Source organism: Rhincodon typus, chromosome 16 (genome assembly GCF_021869965.1).
Source record: "Rhincodon typus isolate 14 chromosome 16, sRhiTyp1.1, whole genome shotgun sequence".
Classification (NCBI taxonomy): Eukaryota; Metazoa; Chordata; class Chondrichthyes; order Orectolobiformes; family Rhincodontidae; genus Rhincodon; species Rhincodon typus.
In genome coordinates this window covers 29,006,060-29,025,678 of record NC_063347.1, presented here as the reverse complement: position 1 = coordinate 29,025,678, position 19,619 = coordinate 29,006,060, and the positions used below count along the sequence as shown (strand labels likewise).

At 40.3% G+C, this 19,619-nt stretch overlaps 1 protein-coding gene across 5 annotated transcripts in view; it reads left to right on the top strand.

Moving 5' to 3' along the window:
* Window positions 1-16,727, top strand: part of arhgef3 (Rho guanine nucleotide exchange factor (GEF) 3) — a 301,914-nt gene extending 285,187 nt beyond the window's left edge. For all 5 annotated transcript variants that reach the window (XM_048606689.1, XM_048606690.1, XM_048606691.1 and 2 more), the window contains 4 exons: window positions 7,654-7,911; window positions 10,924-11,094; window positions 12,309-12,495; window positions 14,997-16,727. In XM_048606689.1, coding sequence (XP_048462646.1) covers window positions 7,654-7,911; window positions 10,924-11,094; window positions 12,309-12,495; window positions 14,997-15,346 — 966 coding nt within the window. In that variant the 3' untranslated portion in view covers window positions 15,347-16,727. The remainder of the gene's footprint in view (window positions 1-7,653; window positions 7,912-10,923; window positions 11,095-12,308; window positions 12,496-14,996) is intronic.
* The last annotated feature ends 2,892 nt before the right edge of the window (window positions 16,728-19,619 follow it).

Below are 19,619 nucleotides of genomic sequence, written 5' to 3'. Positions count from 1 at the left end.
CCCCCTCCTCCTGGACACCACCCCAAGGCCTCCTACCCTCCCTCGACCTCTTCATCTCCAACTGCCGTCGAGACATCAATCGCCTCAACCTCTCCACCCCTCTCACCCACTCCAACCTCTCCCCCGCAGAACGTGCAGCCCTCCGCTCCCTCCGCTCCAATCCCAACCTCACCATAAAACCTGCGGACAAGGGAGGTGCAGTTGTAGTGTGGCGCACTGACCTCTACATCGCCGAGGCCGGACGCCAACTCTCCGACACCTCCTCCTACCGCCCCCTTGATCAAGACCCCACCCCTGAGCACCAATCATCTCCCAAACCATCCACAACCTCATCACCTCAGGTGACCTCCCACCCACGGCCTCCAACCTCATCGTTCCCCAACCTCGCACTGCCTGCTTCTATCTCCTTCCCAAAATCCACAAACCTGAATGCCCTGGTCGACCCATTGTCTCCGCCTGCTCCTGCCCCACCGAACTGATCTCCAACTATCTCGACTCCATTTTCTCCCCCTTGGTCCAGGAACTCCCTACCTATGTCCGTGACACCACCCACGCCCTCCACCTCCTCCAGAACTTCCAATTCCCCGGTCCCCAACACCTCATCTTTACCATGGACGTCCAGTCCCTCTACACCTGCATTCCCCATGCAGATGGCCTTAAGGCCCTCCGCTTCTTCCTGTCCCGCAGGCCCGACCAGTCCCCCTCCACTGACACCCTCATCCGCTTAGCCGAACTCGTCCTCACACTCAACAACTTCTCTTTCAATTCCTCCCACTTCCGACAGACAAAGGGGGTAGCCATGGGTACCCGCATGGGCCCAAGCTACGCCTGCCTCTTTGTAGGTTACGTGGAACAATCCCTCTTCCGTACCTACACCGGCCCTAAACCCCACCTCTTCCTCCGTTACATTGATGACTGTATCGGCGCCGCCTCGTGCTCCCACGAGGAGCTCGAACAGTTCATACACTTCACTAACACCTTCCACCCCAACCTTAAGTTTACCTGGACCATCTCTAACACCTCTCTCCCCTTCCTGGACCTCTCTGTCTCCATATCGGGCAACCACCTCGAAACCGATATTCATTTCAAGCCCACCGACTCCCACAGCTACCTAGAATACTCCTCCTCCCACCCACCTTCCTGCAAAAATGCTATCCCCTATTCCCAATTCCTTCGCCTCCGCCGCATCTGCTCCCAGGATGAGGCATTCCACTCCCGTACATCTCAGTTGTCCTCGTTTTTCAAGGACCGTAACTTCCCCTCCTCGGTGGTCGAGAACGCCCTCAACCGTGTCTCCCACATCTCCCGCACCTCATCCCTCACACCCCGTCCACGCAATAAAAACCAAAAAAGAATCCCCCTCGTCCTCACGTACCACCCCACCAACCTCCGGATCCAACGCATCATCCTCCGACACTTCCGCCATCTGCAATCCGACCACACCACCAAAGACATCTTTCCCTCCCCACCCTTATCTGCTTTCCGGAGGGACAACTCTCTCCGTGACTCCCTCGTCCGCTCCACACTCCCCTCCAGCTCCACCACACCCGGCACTTTTCCCTGCAACCGCAGGAAGTGCTACACCTGCCCCCATACCTCCTCCCTCACCCCCATCCCAGGCCCCAAGAAGACTTTCCACATCAAGCAGATGTTCACCTGCACATCTGCCAATGTGGTATACTGCATCCGCTGTACCCGGTGTGGCTTCCTCTACATCGGGGAAACCAAGCGGAGACTCGGGGACCGCTTTGCAGAACACCTACGCTCGGTTCGCAACAAACAACTGCACCTCCCAGTCGCGAACCATTTCAACTCCCCCTCCCATTCCTCAGACGACATGTCCATCCTGGGCCTCCTGCAGTGCCACAACGATGCCACCCGAAGGTTGCAGGAACAGCAACTCATATTCCGCTTGGGAACCCTGCAGCCCAATGGTATCAATGTGGATTTCACAAGTTTCAAAATCTCCCCTCCCCCCACCGCATCCCAAAACCAGTCCAGCTCGTCCCTGCCTCCCTAACCTGTTCTTCCTCCCACCTATCCCCTCCTCCCACCTCAAGCCGCACCTCCATCTCCTACCGACCAACCTCATCCCGCCCCCTTGACCTGTCCGTCCTCCCTGGACTGACCTATCCCCTTCCTAACTCCCTACCTACACTCACCTTTCCTGGCTCCATCCCCGCCTCTTCGACCTGTTTGTTTCCTCTCCACCTATCCTCTCCTCTATCCCTCTTCTATCCGCCTCCCACTCTCTCCCTATTTATTTCAAAACCCCCTTCCCCTCCCCCTTTTCTGATGAAGGGTCTAGGCCCGAAACGTCAGCCTCTCTGCTCCTATGATGCTGCTTGGCCTGCTGTGTTCATCCAGCCTTGCACCTTGTTGTCTCGGATTCTCCAGCATCTGCAGTTCCTACTATCTCTGTAATTTTCTTTGTTCTTTTTTGTTTGTTTTTATCCAATCTCTCAGTCCTCTAATAGTTAGCTGGTCCTCTCTCCAACAGCATGGGCTGTTATCTTATTAAATAGCATGTCATGTTTGTCACACATCCCTTAATTCCTTTTGACTGTTAGACAACTACCAATTTAAGTTTTAAAATGATGATTAACCACAGTTGGCAGCAGTGTGTACCATCAACCAAATGCACAACAACTTATGAAGGATCCCTAGATAATACCTTCCAAAACCCATGGCTCCCATAACCTAGAAGGATGAGGGCAGCAGATACATGAGAAGAACACCCCTCCTAATCACATGCCATCCTGAGTAGCCATATCCTTATTGTCACTGAGTTAGTCCCTGCCTAAGATCTGTGGGTATATCTACACACACCTTCTTCCAACGAGAGTATAGTGGTTTAAGAAATCAGCTCACCACCACCACCTCGATAATTATTAGGGATTAACAATAATAGCTAGCCAGCAATGCCCACATCCAGTGAGAGTTACAAATTTCACCCTGTCCCTTTGTGTGTAGAATTGTTTCCTGATTTTAATTCAGAGAAGTTTGGCTATAAAGTTTAAACTTTCCCACTAGACTATACTGCCCAGTAAGTAGCAATAGTTTATTTCTACCTCCTCCCCTTGTTCTGCTGGTATGTTGGAGATGTTGCCAGATTGATTGATTCACATTGCATTATAAATAGAGTGAAGTACTGCAGAAATAAGCATGAATGAAGTTAGAGGTGACCCATAACTACTAGACTTTGGATTCATCATGTCTAACCCATGTGCAGCAGTCATTAATAAACCCAGTTGAAAGTGGAACTATACAGGCAAAACAATAGAACAATGATCAGAAATGGTTCTGATCAAATTATGTGGTTGTACCAGTGAAGAAACAAAGGGAATACTTGAGCTGGAAGTTGTATAGAGAGGAACCAGAAGGACAAACGTTGTAAGAATTGTTTGATGACTAACAAAACAAAACACTTGGATCGGCACAGGTTCAAGAAACTCAACAGCATTCAGGACAAAGCAACCTGCTTGACTGGCACCATGTCCATGGGAATGCAGCAGAGTTTGGCTGTACAAATTCCTTAATACATAGTTTGCTTCATCTTCAGCAAAAGGGGTCATGGAGATAGCCAATGCCCTGACCATTTGAAATCTACTTGTCTGGTCTGAGAATTAAGATTGACAGTTAACTGTTCTTGCTCTATTTCCATGCCAGTTATAGCCCATCCAATTAGCACCCCCTTCTTATTCTGTGTAAAATGGAGTTTGTTTCTTGCACCCGACTTCTAATTGAACGCAAGATGAAAAACTTCAACTTCTAGTTTCCTTCTATCAACAGTTGAGAAAATATTTTAAAAAATCAAGAGTAGTGTAAATTTAAGTTGTAAGGGTTGAAGGGGCCAGAGAAAGGTAAATTCAGGAAATGTTTTTCAACACCGTGAAATAGAATAGTATTTTGCAACAGATAAATAGGAAAATATCTTTTCATATTATGTATGATGAATAGAATCATGATCCAACCAACAATAAACACACATCGGTATATAATGAGTTTAAACAGTTCTTCAAATGGTACCCAGGATTTCACTTTTCATAGATGCTTAAAACTGAGGTTGGAGGTGCAATAAGATGTCAGATGTTCTTGCTAGTCACCCAATGAGGATTTGTGGCATACAAATACAGTAAAAGACAGAGGCGGTTCTTGGGCTTTTGGTACAATCCAGTCTTCTGCCATCTACAGAAATGTAAATGATCTTTAAGATTACATTCCCATGGAGAAACTGGTACTATTTCCCGTGTCTGTGCATTCAAATATTTTACTACTACAACACTTCTGTTTGTATGTTTACAATCAGTTGTCTTGGTCAGTGATCACTTGCTGCTGAAGATCTGTAAAATAAACAGCACTTGGGTTCATGCATATGTACTGTACAGCATGAGTAAACCAAAACGTGGAAGAGTATAGAGCTTGGAGGTCATAAGTCCTTTTTGTGATGACTTACTTATTTTAAAGGTGCCTCTTGTTTCGTTGATTTTAATGTGAACTAATTTACTTGAAAGCGTGGATCTGTTTGGCTGATCTTTAAATAAGTTGCTGATTCTGAGAAACCATGGTGATGGGTCATTATGAATGAGGAAACCAAAAGACTTGACACCATGCTAACAATTAGCACCACTTTTAAAAGAAATGAAACCCAAATCTTAAAATTGACAGTAAACTAAATAGACTAAATAAAACTATCCAATATTGACTGAAATCAAGCTTGAGGATGCAATTCAAGAGCAAAGTACTCGAGATGCTGAAACTCTTAAAATAAGCTTAGAAAATGCTGGAAATATTCAACAAATCTGGAAGTGTTTTTTTAAAAAAGCAACAGTGTCATTGGTAGGATTGTCAACTCTCCGGAACTGGTCTGGAGTCTGTAGGAATTGAAGATAAATTTCAAGGCAACTGCTGTGTGCAACTCTGGAGGGGAAAAAAATCATAAGGATCATAAAAAGCATAAGGGTGGCAGGTAGATCAGTAGTTAGTACTGCTGCCTCACAGCACTGGGGATGCGGGTTAGATTCCACCCTTGGGCGAGTGTGTGTGAAGTTTGCACATTTTCCCTGCGTCTGCGTGGATTTCCTCTGGACGCTTCAGTTTCCTCTCACAGTCCAAAGGTGTACAGGATAGGTGGATTGCCCATTGGTTAAATTTCTTGTAGTGTTCAGAAATGTGTAGGCTAAGTAGATTAGCCACGGTAAATACAAGCTTTCAGAGACAGGGTGGGAGCTGAGTGTGAGTGGGATGCTCTTTGGAGAGTCGGTGCAGACTTGATAGGCTGAATAGCTTCCTTCTGCGCTGCGTGGATTCTATGATTTTACATGAAAGAGGTATAAAAATATTGAAATGGGGTATAAAGACTGTTTGGCTGACAGTGAAGCATCATCTAATTGGATAATGAACCTTTTTGCTTTCCATTTGGCATAGGAAGGCAGCGTGTCACACAGCTGACTAATGGCTTGAGCATGGGGATATGGTGAAACCTCCAGGAACAAATTAAAGCACATTTGGTAACCCTAGTCAGTTGGCTCAGTTCCCCTTTGTCTTAAGAACTAAATTGAGGCCCCAAGCCCACACTTGGGGGCTCAATAAGAGGGCAGGTGTCTTTGAATTCTCAGTAGTCCCACTTGAGAGACCTGGTCATTCTAAATGCAGGCAAGAAAACCTGTCTTATTTACATTGTAGAACATATTTCATAGTTATATTAGTTTCTTTTTGTACGTGCATGGGATGTAGGTGTCACTGACTGGATGAGCATTTACTGTCCATTCCTAGTTGCCCTTGAGAAGGTAGTGGTGAGCTGCCACATTTGGTGTAGTAGACCCACAATGCTATTAGGGAGGGAATTTCCAGGATTGTGACCCAGCAAAACTGAAAGAGCGGCAATATAGTTCCAAGTCAGGATGGTGAGTGGATTGGAGGCGGGTATTGCAGATGGTTGTGTTTTTGTGTATCTTCTACTGTTTTTCTTCTAGACGGTAGTGGTTGATAAAAGTAATTCCAGCACTGTTGTTCCTGCTTTGTAGTCAAGAGTAGCTCATTAATTCTCCAGTGCAGCATTTTTGTAGAAGCTGTGTGCAGTGTCGTTTTGTATCTATTGATAGTTTTATACTGATGAATGCATTTTGATATGTTTTACTATGTATTGTATGAATTGCACAACCTGTGCAGTCTTGTCTTTAAAATTGAATGGATGCATACTTTTTTAAGAAGTGTGTGAACCCTAGTAGAACTAATTTAGGATCCAGCCTCCCATGCGAAAGGCCTCGGGTATAAATGAAGATATAATTGTAATTTTAAAAATCTATTTTAAATTGTGCATAATTAAGTTTTTGTCAACTTGCAATCTCTGAAACACAACTATAGACTTCTTGAACACATGATTGGCCGATTATTTTGTGGTGACCAAACTGATCTGATATCCAGCTCTAAATTTTTAATAATTTTCAGATCAATAATGGGACTGATTCTGATACTGTTGAAATGATAAAATGATCATGGTAGCTTTTCAAGCAATTCAGCCTGACTTGCCTCTAATTTCACCCCATGTCGGCCATTACTTGGTTGTTAACAAAGTTTTCTCTGAATCAAGAGGTCCCACTCTTGGACTTGAATGCAAAGATCAAAGCTAACGCTCCAGTGGAATATTGAGGAAGTTCACATTGTCAGAGGTGTTGCCTTTTTGAAAGAGATTCTAAACCAAAGCACCACCTGTTGCTTGAGTAAATGTAAAATATTTCATGGTACTATTCTGAAGCCTCCCTGTGGTGTCCTGGACAATGTTTACCCATCAATCAACTTCACTAAAAGTAGATTATCTTAACATTATCGAATTGCTGTTTGTGGGGTCTCGCTGAGTGCAAATTAGCTGTCAACTTTCTTGCATTACATCTCTGAGCAAACGGGTCTGTATTACAGCCTGCTAGTTCAGATGCTGATTCAATACAGTTCTTTTTCTAGACCCACGAAGTGCTCTGATGGGTTTTTTGATGAGCATTGAACTGGGCAGTCGTTGGGACTATGCACTGAAACACGTTCAATTGTGATTAAAACAGACTTTATCGATGGAAAATAACGAAAAACTTTTGTGCAACTTTGCACATCTATGGGATCATCCTACATTGACAGTGGCTGCACTGCAAAGGTGCTTTGGGATGTTGCCCAAGGGTTATGGGAAAAAAGGCAGGAAAGAAGAGTTGAAAATGATCAAATCAGCCACAATCTCGTTAAATCGCAGAACTGACCCAATGGGTTGAATGGCTCATATATAATGGTCTTTATGTCTAGTTGTGAAAAGCAGTACGTAATTGCAAGTCTTTTTCAAGTGTTTTGCTGAATTCAGACTCAGAACAGATTTGCAAATTAAGTGATTAAAACTAGAAAATTATGTGAATCCCCCACAAGTCAGTTAGTTTCTTAAAGATAAAGCAAAGGTGCTCACAGGAATTGTTAGAACCCATCTCTTCTTTTTTTATATAATTTTGAACTACTGTGTATTTCTAACGTTTATTATTTGCTTTTACTAAGAGCTCCAGTATTTGTAGTTTTTCATATGTTACCGAATCAGTGAAACTCCAGTGTGGTCGAGCAGTGATTCTGAAGTGCACCTATCTGTCTTGTGTTTTAAATGTATCTCTTTTTTTCTCTCCTTAGCTCCCTTGCTTAAACTCATACGATAGCTACTGCAGCAACCAAGTGGCAGCTAAGGCCCTTCTAGATCACAAGAAACAAGATCATCGAGTCCATGACTTTCTACAACGCTGTTTAGAATCACCTTTTAGTCGCAAGCTGGACCTCTGGAATTTTCTGGATATTCCACGTAGCCGACTGGTGAAGTACCCTCTACTCTTAAAAGAAATTCTCAGGCATACTCCGAATGACCACCCAGATAAGCAGCACTTGGAAGAAGCAGTAAGTAGCAATAGACAATAAATATTACCATTGTGCTGTCCTTTTGCATGGTTCAGCTATAAATAAACGTTTTACTCTACAAGGTTCCTTGCAGCTGAATCGGTTACACTCAGGTTTTAAAAATTATGAGCATTAATCTTACTTGTACTCCCTTATCAGGTTTTCAGTGGGATTCTGTGCCGAACACAAAACCTGATAGTGGATGGTATCTCCAGATGCATGTGGAGGTGGAGCATTTATTCTCATGTTCTGATAATTACCGTGGAAATTGCAGAAGTAACCTTGCTGTAGGCATTGATTTTTCCATCTGCAACTAGGTTTTTTTGGGTCATTAACATTGCTGGGGATGTTGAATCTGAGTTATCAAATAGAAAATATTTGCAAATCTCCCACCCCCCAGCAGTAGACCCTTTGGGTTTTACATTTGACATCATGGCCTAGAATTCCTTTGCTGCATCATAGATTAGATGCCTCCATCTCTTATGCTAAATTGATTCTTCCTTGTGGTGGAGAACTGGTGGGCAAGCAAACATATAAAAATAAATAAATGAATTGCCTTTGTTTCCTAATGTAGATATTAGGTGAAAAATGATGTGTAAATAATGATTTGTCCCCTTGCTTTTCGCCCTTTCCATTGCTATTTGATTAAAGCCAGGGAACTATAGGCCGGTGAGATTGACATCGTAGTTGGGCAAGTTGTTGGAGGGAATCCTGAGGGACAGGATTTACATGTATGTGGAAAGGCAAGGACTGATCAGGGATAGTCAACATACTTTTGTGCGTGGGAAATCATGTCGCAGGAACTTGATTCAGTTTATTGAAGAAGAAAGAGGATAGGTGAGGGCAGAGAAGTGGACATGATCTATATGGACTTCAGTAAGGTGTTCAGCAAAGTTCTTCGTAGACTGGTTAGCAAAGTTAGATCACACGGAATAGAGGGAGAGCTATTTGCATACAGAACTGTCTCAAAGGTAGAAGACAGAGGGTGGTGGTGGAGGATTGTTTTTCAGACCGGAGGCCTCTGACCAACAGTGCACCACAAGGATCGGTGTTGGGTCCACTGCTTTTCTTCACTTATATAAATGATTTGGATGTGAACATCGGAGGTATGGTTGGTAAGTTTGCAGATGATACCAAAATTGGAGGTGTAGTGTACAGTGAAGAAGGTTACCTTGGGAGCTTGATCAGATGGGCTAATGGGCTGAGGAATGACAGATGGAGTTTAGTTTATTTAAATGTGAGGTGCTGCATTTTGGAAAGGCGGATCAGGACAGGACTTACACACTTCATGGAAAGGTCCTGGGAAGTGTTGCTGAACAAAGAGACCTTGGAGTGCAGGTTCATAGCTCCTTGAAAGTGGAGTTGCCGGAAGACAGGATAGTGAAGAAGGCATTTGATATGCTTGCCTTTATTGGTCAGTGCATTGAGTATAGGAATTGGGAGGTCATGTTGTGGCTGTACAGGACATTGGTTAGGCCATTTTTGGAATACTGTGTGCAATTCTGGTCTCCCTGCTATAGGAAGGATGTTGTGAAACTTGAAAGGGTTTAGAAAAGATTTACAAGGATGTTGCCAGGGTTGGAGGGTTTGAGCTTTAGGGAGAGGCTGACTAGGCTGGAGCTGTTTTCCCTGGAGCGTCGGAGGCTGAGGGATGACCTTGTAGAAGTTTATAAAATCATGAGGGGCATGGATAGGGTAAATGGGCAAGGTCTTTTCCCTGGGGTAAGGGAGCCCAAAACTAGAGAGCATAGGTTTAAGGCAAGGGGGGAAAGATTTAAAAGGGACCTAAGGGGCAACTTCTTCACACAGAGAGTGGTACGTATATTGAATGATCTGCCAGAGGAAGTGGAGGAGGCTGGTACAATTACAACATTTAAAAGGCATCTGGATGAGTATATGAATAGGAAGGGTTTCGAGGGATATGGGCCAAATGCTGGCAAATAAGACTAGATTTATTTAGGATATCTGGTCGGCATGGACGAGTTGGATCAAAGAATCTGTTTCTGTGCTGTGTATCTCTATGGCTCTAAATCTAAATTGAATTACAGATTATGGTGTTACTACCTTTTAACACCTATTATGACATTTTTAGTGTTCATTCATGCCAAAGTGATGCTTGACTTTAAGCTTTGCAAGTAGTTTTAATGATTTTTCAAAACGGAAATGCGAAACACCTTTATCTTTAATTAAACTTTGAAAGAAATATTATTTCCAACAGCTTCACTTTTTGTTGTTTTTCAGCATGTCTGTGATTCAAACATTTGTATATACAAAACTGCATTTACTCTCAAATTTGAATAGTAATGCCACTCTTAGTATAAGGCTAAGGACCCTAATGCCTAGATTCAAGGGGGAAGTGTGGAGTAGCAGAAATGTACAGCAAAGCTTTAGGCATGTCTTTCATTGAGGTGCAAGTTGAACAAGTGCAGTGATTGGTCTACTGCAGCTGTTGTCTCTGTGTGGTAATCTGACCTTCAGGAAAATCAAATTACAGCGTTAAGATTTACAGACATGGTGACACATGCAACCATTCCCATAATACAGAAAGCTTAAAACATGTGTGTTTACTGTCTGCTTATTCACTCCATATACTTGTACTCATTTAAACTTTTTATATGCAGTTTTTCTATTTCATGGAGAAGAAAATTTGCAGCTGAATGTTGGGGAGGCAGAAGGAAAAATGTAGAGCTTTTGGTAGTTTTTAACTTATCATCACACATGAAGTTAAGCCCAGATAAATGTAAAAATTCATGCAACATCTTTGAGGAAAGGAGACCAATATTAACGTGATGGGATTACTGGAATTCCCAGTCCATAACATGTCAAGATTCAGATTTCAACTTCAACTGGCATTACATTTATTCATCAACTCTTTTGACTTACTAGAACTTTCTCTTGTGCTGCAGTGGAATATTACTGCTTCCTTAATTTCTTCATTCATTTAGTGATGAAATCTGTAGAGATGAGTTTGTGAGAGCCATTTCCCATTTTTACTTTTCTTTTAAACTCCAGATTAACATTGTTCAAGGGATTGTAGCTGAAATCAACAAGAAGACGGGGGAATCAGAATGTCAGTATTATAAGGAAAGACTAGTCTTTCTTGAGGAGAGTCAAAAGGACCCTCTGATCGAAAATTCTAAAGTGCTCTGCTGTCATGGAGACTTGAAGAACAACAGAGGAGCAGTAAGTGATCTATGATTTCTTATTACAATAATTCCTATTCTGTGCTCTCCTTGAAATAGTCCTCTGATTGCTAGTTAACTTAAAATCTTAATATTCATTAGTGATCTTAATCGCTGATGAACAAAACTATCATGCAAAAAAGTTGCAACAAGAGGAATTAGTTTTGATAGAAAATAAAATGTTCTGAAGAGGAAAGCAAATGGTTTCACTACTTAGAATTTAGGCAACATTATCAATGTAGAATTGGATTAACAATGTTGTATAACAATAGAGAATCAAAAGTTTTACATTCATTTCTTTCACTTACTGTTTTCAATAAAATATATAATAATGTAAAAGAAAAACTGAAGAAATATGTGAAAAACTTTAGTTCCGGAACAGATGTAGTTAGGGCTTTGAAGGTAATGTTGTATGGGGAAGGTGGCTTCAGTGACATAGATTGATGATCTGATCTGTTGTGTCAGTTAAGGAAGAGATGAAAGGTTCAGAGTCCGTCTGTCCTTTCAAGCTGTCTCCCTTTAATGTTCTAGCTTTAGACCAGACCACACTGTTTGATGCTTCTTCCTTCCTCACATCACACAAATCAGTCCTCTCTAGTCTGACCTTTAGGGATTGAGGTTAATGTGAAATTTAACAGGACAATTGCTCTTTGAATTTTTTTTTCCAGAGATTGTCAGAACTCTGATTTTTGATGAAGTGTCAATAAAAGTATTGATATTTAGTAGTGCAAAATGTACATCTCATATTAAGATAAATAAAAATTTAGTATTGGACTGTTTCCTGTTGCACAAATTGCAGAGCATGATTTCCATTCAATATATCCCAAAGAGAGGACCTTATGGAGATTTTAGCAAGGTCTGTTTCCCCACTGGCAAAATTAATTCCATTTATTATCTGTGCACAGTATTATGATTTATTATATTAAATTTATGTATTTAAGCTTGTGCACCACACACAAATGGGCTGTTCATAGCAGATAAATAATATTGAAGCAGCTATAATAGTTACTTGTTATCAGAACCTTGAATAAGGGAGCAGGTTGAAGTGATGACAAAATCATTTAATTCATGTATTTGTAAATGATTCTTGGTCATTTTTAATTTGTTTATTTCTAAATATATTAACACTATTATATTTTAGCATCCTGGTTTTGAGATAAGTACCAATTGGAGCTTTAAAAGCAGATTCAGGATGGATTTCACTTCATTTTGCAGAAGCTCCATGTTTTCCTGTTTCAAGAGGTGCTTGTAATTACCAGAGCGGTGACATGCAGTGAGCAGCTGTGCTACCAGCTGTATAGGCAGCCCATCCCTGTCGGGGATCTGGTGTTGGATGACCTGCAGGATGGGGAGGTTCGGTTAGGGGGATCTATTAGAGGCGCCTTCAGTAATAACGAGAGAAGTAAGTACAAAGCTTTAATTACCTTTTGCTGCCCCTGTGTACTTATTTATGCGTTTCTATGAGTAATTTATATATCAAACAGACATTGCAGTCTTTCACAATTAACACTTCCACTAAACAGTGCTAGTTAAACTAAGAAACATGGGATTGCATTTTGCAAGTAGGATTGAAGTCGGTGGCTCACTGCAGACCTCGAAGACAGCTGCTATGGAAGATCTAGCGACTACCTATGGCGTGCATATTGTCTTTGCCAGCATCAGTTTGTTTCTGGCACAAAGTTGAGGTTAGCTAAAGGCATTCAGCAAGAATGATGTCAGGAAGCAGGATAAGCAGCCAATCGCAACAAAGTATTCTCCAAGATAAGAAACCAGCAAGTTTAAAAAGTAGTCAATCCCTTAGCTTTTAGTTTTAAATTTAATAGAGAGGTGATATAAGTGACTGGGACATGCATCTAGAATTAGGTAGAAAGACAGGCTATAAAAAGCAAACTTTAAAAAATAATATGGACATTGTATAACTATAAAATTATTATTTATAGGCCAAAGAAACTACTTAGCACTAATTATGAAGTTAATGCACCATTTAAACCCCAGTTACACTTCATTCAGCAAAGCACAACTTTTGGCTTTGACAGCAAGACTATAAGCATAAGTTCTCAGCAATTCATGGATTTCCAGTTGATTTGTATTCTGTGGGGTTCTAAGCTGGAGCAGAGTAGAACTGCCTAATAGGAAATTTTGTATTTTCACATTTATTTACACGTGTAGATTCCAGAGGTAGCTGTCAATTTCAGAGGAACAATGATTACTATGATGTTCTGATTCCAGGCGAGACTGCCAAACTTATGTTACGATCTGGTTAGGGATCAGTAATTATTTGTTTAACAATAAGCAAAACTTGTAATCCTCGGTACTTAGAGAATAAAGACAAAAGATTTTGCATTTTTAAGTAAACAAAATAAACTTTACTATACAAGATTAGAAAAGTAAAACAGTCTACAGTATGTTCAAGGATTAACATGAAGTAAACATGATTTAACAGATTGTGGTCAAATACACCGCAGAGCATATCAAATAGCAGGTAGGTCAAGACAGATTCCACACATTTTGCAGCATTCCATGAGACATGGGTCATAAAATCCCGTTAAATTTTGCTTCCTTCATAAAGGATGTCACATCTTCACTTTTAATGACCAAGCTTCCTCAGAAGTACTTCCACGTTAGATTACCTCAAAGACCTGCACTGCACGAATGGTTCAAACTCCCTTCCTGGGATAGCAGTTCCCCTGGATTTTCATACACTCTAGCACCACTTATGGTATGTTCCAACTCTTTCATAGACAACTAACTTCACTAAGCTGGCACTTCCCCTAGATTTATCTTAACTCTAGTCTCCCATTACACCTGAGGTATTAACGTTGCTTGTAGGCTTCCTTGAGCCAAACTCTCATCTGAACCAAATGTTTCCTGGGATTTCAATGAGCCTCCAGCTCTTCAGGACTTACAGCAGCATTTTAACTACCTGCAGCTACCTTCTGTAACTGATCCCAACTCATCCTTGAAGCGCTGATCACGGATCCTTGAACTGTCCTAGTTAACCAGTAAAACTCATCAAGAGAGCCCCATCCTTGCTACTGATGTGATCAAATGTGGCAAATCTTGAAACATCCCAATCCCTGAATGTTAAAATCTCAACAGGTTGCTAGTTTCCATAGCATATATCGAGTGAGGAAAATAAATTGATTTTATCACATTGACAAAACATAGGCCGTAATTTAGAAACAACTTACGTTTGGAAATTTTATTTGTGGTCAAAACTGGTGTAAGAAAGTGGCCATTTAGATAAGGAGGGTGACTATATTGTAAAATTTGACTTTAGTAGTGAGTCAGCTCATCAGGAGAGGAAAAAGAATTGTTTATGAAGAAATAGAATGAGGTCTGAATGTATTTGACCAAAAAACAGTACAAAATATATATCATATATTAGTTTATCAGAAAATGATACTGTAATGTTACTTATTCAACAGTGAAGGTTAAGTACAAAACCATTTAGTTAATTAGAGTTTTAATAAATTGTAAGTGGCAAAGGTTAACATAGGGCTGGGGTTTCTTGCTCATGTACAACCCTTACGTTAGACCCGAAAAATATGCTCATTGTTTACATGCATTTTGACAATGTCAATTAATACTCATGTCAAACTTGTTTATATGCCATAAAAATTCATTTAAAAAATACAAAGCACATCCCCAGTGCGAATAACATTTTTAAAATAAACCTTTAAAAATTAGAGCCAAACATCAGGAGAATGGCTTTCCTTCCTTCTGGACCTGAAAATCTGATGATAATCACCAGGAGACCTCCACTCCCCACCCCATTAAAACTGGTTCTGTCCTCAGATTACACTTGTCTGAATGCAAAAGCAATGATAACTGTAAGAAGGTAGACTTTTGCTTTTACTGAATATTTTGTTTTCTAAAACATCATTTTTGTTTCTTTCTTAGCAAAAAATTTCTTCAGAGTCAGCTTTGTAGATCCTTCTGAAGGGCAGTCCCACTCACTCCAGGCAAATGATGCCTTCAATAAACAGCAGTGGTTGAACTGCATCAGACAGGCCAAAGAAGTTGTGCAGCATTCTTTAGGTGAAAAAGGAATGCTAGGCTGTGGAAGGCACATGCATCTGACTCCAAATGGGATCAGGATGTCCCATGAAGAACCAAAGCTTGAAAGAATGGACCAATCAGACAATGAATCTGACTGTAGTATGGATACCAGCGAGATTAGTGGTGACTATGAACAGATGGAAGAAACAGACTGTTGTGTAAATCAAAAAAGAATAGAGACCGATGTTTGATATCATCAATACATTGCGTAGAAGTCCACGGCATTTTACCTGTACAGTATTTGCATTCCATAAGGAGCATTTTGGAAAAGCACTTTTATTCCATGCAATGGTGTCCTTGGTCCCTTCATGTATACTTGACAAATACTGCCAAACATGTCTGTAAGCTGGAATTTGTCGTCTTTGCTGTTTCTGGTTTAATGTGTTCTCTCTGACATCATATTCATGGATGAAATATTTGATTAACATCTGCATAGTCTTGCTGGACCTACTCAACTGCTGTTAGCGTTTGGGCCAATTCCATATGGATTGATGTACATGGAACCAGCAAGTTAGCAGTTCAGGTGATTATACAGAACATTAGGCAACAATTTACAGGATTGGAGCAAAACTGAACAAAGTACTCAAAACATTTATAGAAATTAAGTAAAAACATCACATTTTTCGCTCTATGGACTCAAGATCAATGGTTATTATAATTTAATGGAATTTGGTTAGGGTAATTTCTTCAGGAGGAAGCTGCCTAGTAATCACTCTACACTGACTGGATAGTTTCCATCACTTTCAATAACACAGATGTACTTGTACATTTGCCAAATCATGGATATGTTGCCTAATTTGTTTGTAATTCTATTGGATGGGTTTAAGGCAGATTATTTGTCTCATTTTCTTTTGTACATAGTGTGTGATACATCTGTACAGTGTATGAGGAATCAGAATGACAAGCTTAAGCAGTAAGAAAAAATGGTCAAACCAAAGCATATACCTTTATTATTTTGAAAAAAGTAACATGTTTAATTTTATCTAGTTGAATTTTTTCTGTATTTATAGTTTTTACAAAAGTTGCAAAACTTCTATTTGCCCACTTGTGATTTATTTTAAATGCTTCATTTCAAAGAAAATGAATTCTGCAGGTATCTGTCCATTGGCGAGAGAAATAGATGAAAAACAGTTCTTAAAACAAAAATGATTATTGCAATGTTTAAGTCTATGTAATGTAATTACATATATAACCAACAGGAGGAACTTAATTCTGGAAGTAATACTATTCATTTGAAAAGCTCCTATCTCAGAAATAGCAGGAAGTTAGAAAATGGCAGTTGAAGGAATAAAATCAGACACAGAAATTTTGCAAAAGGAGTGGTTTCTCAGTTTTATTCTAATCCAGTTCTATACACGCACAAATGTTAATAAAAAAAATCCAAATTTATTGTGCATTGAAGGAAAATTAAACCCTAATGACAATTTGAATATGAACATTGTGATGAGACATTGAAGAATGTTACTGGTATGCAGCAGATAGAGTTGCAATCAAACAAATGTAGATTTTCATAATGTGGGAGGCTTTAAGTTTTCATGAAGAATTCACAAATAAATTATGCAATAAACAAGATCAGTTTTTTTTTGCAATTCATTTTAAATTGGACCGTCAAAAGATGGATTCTATTTAAGGATGATAAGAAAAGTCACTCAAGGTCAAATGTTATTCAATATGAAGAAATTATCTTAATGATGCTTTAAGCACAGCATAAATAATAATAATGTGCCTCTTGTGTTTTATGTTACATTAGTCCAGCTAAGGAATGGATGATGCCAATTCATTTTTCATCTTGCTCCAAGTGAATAGTCTTGGGTGCCTGCAGACTGGAGAACATCATTGGTAACATTCATGGAGATGTGTAAACTTGGACTCATTTGACTGCTGGCAGGGTTCAGCTTGTTAATATGACCAAGTACATATGAACATGCGTACATATAGGTACTCAAATTATGAGCAACAGTTAGCCGCTCAGTCCTCAAGACTGCTCCAGCATTCAATAATGTCATGGCTGATCTGATTATTCCACATTCCCGGCTCCCCTCTTGATAAATTCTTTCCTCCTTTGCTTATCAACAGCTCACTATAAGAAGAAGAAATTTATAGAGTCATACATTCATACAGCACTGAAACAGACACTGCAGTCCAACTCGTCCATACAGATCAAGTTTCCCAAACTAAACCGGTCCCACTTGCCTGTGTTTGGCCAATATCCCTCTAAATCTTTCCCATTCATGTACCTGTCCAAACATCTTTTAAATGTTATAACTGTACCTGCATCTACAACTTCCCGTGGCAGTTCATTCCATATATGTATAAAAATGTTTCCCCTCGGGTCCATTTTAAATCATTCTCTTCTCACCTTAAAAATATGTCCCCTAATTTTGAATTCCCCCACCCTAAGAAAAAGACCTTCTACTATTCACCTTACCTATACCCCTCATGACCTTATAAACCACTATAAGGTCATCCCTCAACATCCTATGTTCCAGGGAAAGAAGTCCCAGCTTTACAATTCAAACTCTCCAGTCCCTGCAACACCGTGCTAAATCTTTTCTGACCTCTCCAATTTTAATAATATCCTTCCTACAGCAGGGTGACCAGAACTGTACACAGTACTCCAAATGTGGCCTCACCAACATCCTTCTACAACCTCAACATTACATCCCAACTCCTTTACTCAATGGTCTGAGTAATGAAAGCAAGTGTGCTAAATGCCTTCTTAACTGTCTACCTGTGATGCAACTTTGAAAGAACAGTGAACCTAAACCCCAAGGTCTCTGTTTGAGAACACGGCCCAAGGCCCTACCATTAATTGTATAAGTCCTGCCCTTGTTTGTTTTACCAAAATGCAATACCTTGCATTTATCCAAATTAAACTTTATCTGCCACTCCTCAGCCCATTGGCTCTATTGTTCAAGATTGCTTTGTAATCTTAGGTAACCTTCTTCACTATTGACTGTACCACCAGTTTTGGTGTTATCTGCAAATTTACCAATCATACTTCTAAATTCTCATCCAAACCATTCTTATTAATGACAAACAACAGTGGACCTAGCACTGATCCCTGCGAAACACCACTGGTCACAGGCCTCTAGTCTGAAAAACAACCCTCTGTCTCATACCATCAAGCCAATTTTAAACCCAATTGGCAAGCTCTCCCTGAATCTCTTGGATGCTCAATGTCTTTGGAACTCCTCCTCAACAGAGAGTGGAAGACAGTCTTTGAATACTTTTAAGAGGTAGACATTCTTACTTTCCACAATACCCTCTGATGTGATACCTTATCAAGTGCCTTCTGGACATCTAAGTGCAATACATCCATTGGACTTGCATTTATCACAGCACATTACTTCCTCGAAAAACTGAAACAATTGGTTAAACATTAATTTCCTTTCACAAAATTATGTTGACCCCAGGTTGCGAACAAGTTCCATTCTAGGGTCTGTTCACAAGACAATTTGTACACAAGTTGGGACAATATAAGGGAGCCATACCAAGGTCAGGAAATGTTCACATGTTTGATTTTTGAAATTACACCCTTGTATGAGATTGTGTTCATGAGTATGAACATTCATAAGTTGGGTGTTCGTAAATCGGGGAACACCTGTGCTTTGAAATTTTCCAAGTGGTCTGCTAGAGCATCATTACTAATAACTTCTTATAATCTGCAGCTTCCCGCCTTCTGTCTCTTTCCCTCTTAGAATATATGAAAATGGGGAATAAAAATGATGAAACAGCTTTTTGTTGCCTGGAGTGTGGTATTGAATGGAGTGCCCTGAAAGAAGCGAAACTCTCCATTCAGTTAATTGCGGTGAAGATGTCCAACTATTCACTGTCCTCAGCACATTCTCACTTCAGGTTTCAGGTCAAGGTAATTGATAACAAAGCCTTCCAATATTCTTTTTACAAAGAAGAACACTATAGTTGAAGTGAGGGCTGGATAGTTATTTTATGCACAGTAATGCCTGACAAGGAATGTATGGTCAAGCTCCATATCATGATTTGAATAATTTCTCCCAGTAGTTGAGTTAAAATCCAGAAGCGAGCTGAAAAATGTGATTCTATCCAGGAATTAAACAGCAGTGGAAGAGAAATTTATAGAGCCATATAGCATTGAAACAGTTCACCCAGAGAGTAACCTGGAAGTTCAGTAATGTTACTACAGCAAACAGGTGATGAGTACTGTAAGGTTGAGTAGGTTTGATCTGCATTTGAGGTGGTAGTGTATTCACAACAACTGAGGCTCAATGTGAGTCAAACCTTACCATTCACAACAGCCTATATAAAAGCACACAACAAACCATTTAGGTGTGGGATATGTGCTCTGTATAGGTAACTTGAACTACAGGTTAAAATATGCCTATTTTTGGATAGGGAAGTTGAGAATGATGCAATGGAGAGGAACTCAGCAATTAGGAGCCAACCTGGTGCCATCTCATCCTGATTACTATTTTAATATAGGTA